The 6000-nt window shown below is 37.4% G+C and overlaps 1 protein-coding gene across 2 annotated transcripts in view; it reads right to left on the reverse strand.

Moving 5' to 3' along the window:
• Positions 1 to 5169, reverse strand: part of LOC147068618 (uncharacterized) — a 28410-nt gene extending 23241 nt beyond the window's left edge. For both annotated transcript variants that reach the window (XM_085952080.1, XM_085952079.1), the window contains exon 1: positions 1215 to 5169. In XM_085952080.1, the coding sequence (XP_085808206.1) occupies positions 1215 to 4959 (3745 nt within the window). In that variant the 5' untranslated portion in view covers positions 4960 to 5169. The remainder of the gene's footprint in view (positions 1 to 1214) is intronic.
• Between the last annotated feature and the right edge of the window lie 831 nt (positions 5170 to 6000).

Here is a 6000-nt window from a genome sequence, read left to right on the forward strand (position 1 = left end):
TACCTAATAATACGCGGATTCACATTTTTAACAACTGAGTATCTTCAAACAGTCAACCAATGATTTATAAATTAAATAACCTAAGCTGGGATAATATAAACCCGCTCTAAAAAGTGTATTTTACTATAAGTGTCAAAAACAAAAGTTTGTAAATATGTAATATAATTTTGATATTGTCTATTGTGTTTTTCAGCAATAAAGCGAATAATGATAGTGGGTAGGTAATTATTAAGTAAACACTAAATTAATGTCACCTCTTCTGACTGATGCGAGTGCTTCCACGACGAGCTTTTGGTTGACGCCACACAGGTTGGCAGTCAGCTTTTCACACTTTTTGTGGCAGTTCACATCGCAGTCTGTCCACAAAAGATTCAATCACATATTAGAGCACTTCATAGTTTTATGATATCACCTGGTAGTAAAAATATATCTATGCGATATATATCAATGCCGTTTATTTTTAAATCTTTTTGGATAATATGGATACATGGCGTTCGGTGGCTATGTGAAAAATGCGTTTCGAATTAAAAAAAAAGATCTATTCATAATAGTGGAAGAAATCTCTTAAGAGATATGCGTCGAATCAGCATTACGATTTTCCAGTATAGTTGTTCGAGGCGGTGAGGGGAATCGATAAAATTTGGCAGGGTAATCATCGCACCTGATCTCACCTTAAACTTTTGCGAGGGCCATCTATAAACGCGTAAGAAGTTAGTCAGAAAGTAAAGCGAATCAGTCACACGAGCTGCCGGTCTGTCAACGCGCCCACTCTCTGGCAATGGTTCCGCCAAAACGCAAACTGCGACATTAGCAACACTCACAATCATCGTCTACTAGCACACTCGTATTTACTACGGGAAGACTTTTAGCCAAAAGAATGCAAGTTAAACAACACAAAAACAAACAATAAAAACACATGCTTAGTATTAAGCGATGAAAAATTTAAATTTTTTAGATAAGATTTTCATTATCAATACGTAAGAAACCGTGTGGTGATTTTTTCATTTACTTTTATCATATTTTCATTTCAATCCTCGATGGAAGGTCATTACATTTCAATTACCTATTGTAAGAAGCAATCATAATGAAAATTCCAATGGATTTAAGTTCAAAAAGTACCCTCGGTCGATAGTATTAATATCATAATGAAAATCTTTAGGAGGCAATTTTTAAAATCTTAGTTTATATATTTGGATCAAAAGTAAAATTCATACCTTTCTTTATGCACACGATTCCGGCAGGAGATGCTGGCGCTGAAGAATCAAATCCAGAATCATTAGAACTAGTAGATGTCCTGACATCTTTGCCACTTCCAGTTTTAGTACTCTTCGCTTCGCATTCGTAAAATTCGTCGTCACCATCTTCTGATTCTGAAGATTCCGTTTCTTCTTCTTCACTGGACGTTTCTTCGTCACTGCTCTCGTCCGAACTAGAGTCAATTAGTTGCTGAGGTGCTCGTTTTTGTAAAGGTCTTGGTGTAGCAATCAGCGGTCTCAGAGCGGGCTCATCCTTCACCACTCGTTTTGGTAGCTTAGGTACAGGGATAATAGGCGTTGGTATTGATGAAACGCTATCTTCATTTTCCTCTTTTATAGAATCAGCAGTAGCATCTTTTGAAATTTCGTTTGTTTTTAAGCTAGAGTTCTTTTTTTCAGACATCGGCATAGTTATAACAGGTATTGGACCATCTTCTTCAGTGTGTTCTTTCACGTTGCTATTACAATTTTCAATAACATTTAAAGGTATGGTAGTCACAGCTGTATTGTTTTCATTGTTGACCAGCAATTTATCGATTGATGTTTGACTTTCATTAACCTCAACAATCTTATTTAACGGAATCATCTTTGGTAGCATATTTTTCGATTTTTGTACAGCTTCCCCGCTATTTTCTTTTTTATTAGATTTTAAATTAGTATTTTCTAATTCTTTTAGTACCGTTGGTTTTTGAGTCAAATTCTCCGTAACAATCGGTTTACTATCTTCAGGTTTCGCTGTTTCTGTAGTGGGGTTCAACTTACTTTTACAAACATTTTTGTTATCATCAATTACGTGCGTATTAATAGATTTTTTTTCAATTTCTTTTATATCATTATTTTTAGTTCCTTTCGCGTTTCCAGTCAGTAAAACGGTATTTTCCAAAATTCCCGCAACAGAATCTTTTTCAGATAAATTCACGGCTGTTTTTTTCTCAGAATCTTCGTTCTGCGCTGGTACATTTTTGTACGAAGTCAGTTTAGTTGTGGCCGTGGGGATTTCAGCTTTTATCTCAAATATATTTTCTGTTTTTTCAATTTTTGGCAACTTATCAACCACAACCATCTTTTTAGTTTCAGTGTGTTTAATATTTTCGTCATTTACATGATTTAATATATTACTGTTTTTGTGTTTCGGAACATCCTTTAGTGCAGAAGTCTCATTTAAATTCGGGAGGGTGGTTAAATTAATGTCTATTTCCTTTAAAACAGAGACGATAACACCATTTTTAGGAACTTGTAGTTCTACATTTTTTGCAGTCATTTCGCATGGAGGTGGTATACAAATTGTTTTTAATTCAACTTGTATACTTTTAATGCCGACAGCAGGTTTTATTGGTATTGATTTATTAAGGATTACCGGATTACTAACGTGTGGTAAAATCGAAGGATCTGAAACTACTAAAGGTTCTTTTTTTTCCAGACACAACGCGTTTTTGCTATTATTTATTATTGTATCACTGATGATATGTTTTTCAACATCTTTACTGAGAGACAATTTAGACGAAATTGTATTGATTTCTTTACTGTTGTCGACATTGTTCAAATCATTTTTTTTCTGAAGATCTTGAATGCTCTCCTTTTCTTTTGAAAGGATTTCTGGTGACACTACCGATTCTTCTATAGTTTGGTCGTCATCTGGATCCCAAAATATTAACTTCTTATTTTTTTCAGCTTCTTCTACAAGCCTTTTCTTTCGATCTTTATAATAGATTGTTTCTCGCTTTCCTATTCTATCCCAAAAGTTTCCAATATCATCTTGATTTTCTTGTATATCATTTTGAATTGGGGAAGACGTATCACTTTTTTGTTGTTTTGGTTTTATCACTACAAGCTTTTTATCTGGGAGTGGCGTTTTAGGAACTTCATTAATTTTTTCGTTCACAATTTTATTTGGAGACACCGGTAAAACAATTTTTTCATTTTTTACATTTGTTTTATTATCCGTTGGTGATTTATTAGAATCTATTGATATTTCAGTCTTCTTATCCACAGGCCTCGCATTAACGATTTCAACTTCTTCAAGAACAACATCATATTGCAATAATTTAGGCTTACATTTAGGAGTAGATATCTTTTCAACAACTAAATCGTCAACGCGAGCTTTGAGAATCTTTTCCACATTGGTGACTTCTACTGTCGACGATATCTTAGGTATAAGTTTTGGCTTCGATTTAGGTTTATCAATTTGAACAGAGGTCGCTGATTCCTCGATTGATGTCAATCTCTGCACAAGTTGTGGCGTTGGAATTTCGGAAATTGAATCCAATGATGATAATGAGCCACTAGAAGACGATTTTCTCAGTTTTTGCGATGACCTGCTGGCCAGCGTATTCGGTGATTTTTCTCTTTCTATCCGATCTGCCATGTGATTAATAGCATTATCTGATTTTGTTTTTGAGTGAGGGTAATTTTTTACACTTTCTTCTAAGTTCCCAACAGTCAGGAGTTTTTTCTTCCTTTTTGAACCGATTTTGCTTAATTCTCCGATATCATCAGTCGTCTCCGATTTTTGAAGGCCTACTTTTGAAAGATCTAATCGAGTATTACTGAGGTTTTCATCTCGAATCATGGCATCAAATATCAATGCCTGCTCGTCCAACATCTCTTGGGATAATCTTCTCAATCTAGACTTTTCCTTTTCCGTTTCTTGAACAGATATCAAAGACATCCGTTTAGAAGGTTTTCTTTGAATATTTGAAAGAATTGCACTATCTATCGATCCGTCGACCGTATCTTTTGGAATATTATCCGCAATAATAGGAACTTTTCTAAGACTTTGTCTTTTTGAGGAATGATGGCGTTTAATTGCAGTAGGTACTGCAAGGCTACAAGTATCATCAGAGTATTGGTTTAGATTATCTTGTCGTTTTTTCTCTCGAACTTCTTTTTGTATCAGAGCGGCTTCTTCTTCTGTTTTGTCCCGTATCATAAATTTTTCAACAAGTTTTTCCCCCGGAGTTTTCTTGGCCTGTCGTTTTTCTTTGAACGACAAATCTTCCGTCAAGTTAGTCCGCCACTTAGATTTCGCCGCTGGATCGGTGACATGCGCCGGTGGGGGCGACATTTCAGGCTCTTTTTCTCCTTCATCGAGTTTTTGTCGCGGTGAATCCTTGTCTTTGCGGCGTAGAGTATTAAGCCTAATGACGGGACGGCCTCTGTGGATAGTGCTGCGCCCTCGCTCTAAGCCGGAGCCTTCAACGTGGGAGGATTCATTATCAGATGGCGTCGCCGTCCCCGACCCCGGAGAGGTTCCCGGTTCCGCCCTTCCATACGACCGGCCTGATACGAGGGCTCCCGGCGATGCGGTCGTTCTCGATCTGTCTCTACTATATTTATTTTTCGATACGTCTATGTCTTCGGTATTGATCGTTATGGGTTTTGACGACTTATATTTAGGACTGAGATGCGTATGCACTTTCGGGCTTAATCTTGACATGATGCCGCCGGCGGCGGCGCGTCTCGCTCCCAAGCCTTCATTGATGGTTGTCAAGAGAGGCGCATACGATCTGGTAGGAACGTATGACGTCCGCGCTCCGGAGTAACCGAGTCCGGATGTAAGAGGCGACCTGGAATATCCTCCGAGAGATGAATGCGTGCTGTAGTTGCCTCCGCTGCTGAGATAAGGGCTGCTGTAGGAGCTGCCGCTTCCCGCACTCCCCCCATAATACAAACTTAAGCTGGACAGATCCGAAAAAAGCGGCATCACTTGAAGATTTTCTTGCGTAAATTCGGAAACACTAAACACCGATACGTCACAAATGTCAAAGTATTTCTCTCACTGACTCGCGATTCTAATTTGGTTTGACCGTCTCGCGCTGAGGCGACGGGACCGACGTGGCGAGCGTCGCGACGACTGGCGGAGTACTAGCGGACGGTCCGCTTCCCGTCCCCTCCCCGCCCGCGCTTTTCTTTTCCCCTCTCTGAAGCTTTTCCACAGGGTTATTCTTCCCAGTGGCATTGCCAGAGTTTGAAACTTTTGAGCACAATGGTAACTTACACCTGTAATTTAGTTTTTGGGTGTCATTTCAATCGAGTCACACAATTGCACGTACACACCAATAAAGTATTTCCACGGAAAGATTGTACCTCTTCAAGTACGATTTTTATAATAATATGTCTGATGAGTTAATATCGCCGCAATAACACAGTTTCAGTTAGATCCTATTTCTCATTCAAAATGCACCATTTTTTTACAACACATTTTACTGCTTCGTGCGCCTGAAGTTATATGGCGTCAAATACATTTATAAGTCTACTCTAAGTAGGTACGTACCTCTAATAAAAAAGCTATGTTTTTAAAAATATTTTTTCAACATTACTTTCATTGAGTGTAGAAATGGTTAAAACCAGCTGACTGAATATGTTCAATTATTAGGAGTCATAAGCATATTATTGTTATTATATACAAGAATTTACACGGAATATAAAATAGCAATTATATAAAAACCCGAAACGTCTTAAGAGAAGTAAACTAATTCCCTTGCATACAATTCATTCAACCGTCCAGGTACAATGCTTCATATTACATTATTTTATATATTCTCTGAACGAACCGTTTTACTGCTAGATGGAGCCTTATGTGGTTTCTGTTTATTACAAGTTTCATTTTATAGGCAAATGCGTGTTTGCTTTAAATTTAGTAAATATGGGGTCAGTTCTTTTGCTTCACCTTTCATACATTTAGGTGCCATATCTATAGAAGAATGTTTGAATTCATTGTTGTATCATATTTTTATTGCTATTA

This window comes from Rhyacophila brunnea, unplaced genomic scaffold, assembly GCF_057557595.1.
Source record: "Rhyacophila brunnea isolate RB1 unplaced genomic scaffold, BYU_Rbru_1.0 scaffold_3, whole genome shotgun sequence".
Lineage (NCBI taxonomy): Eukaryota > Metazoa > Arthropoda > Insecta > Trichoptera > Rhyacophilidae > Rhyacophila > Rhyacophila brunnea.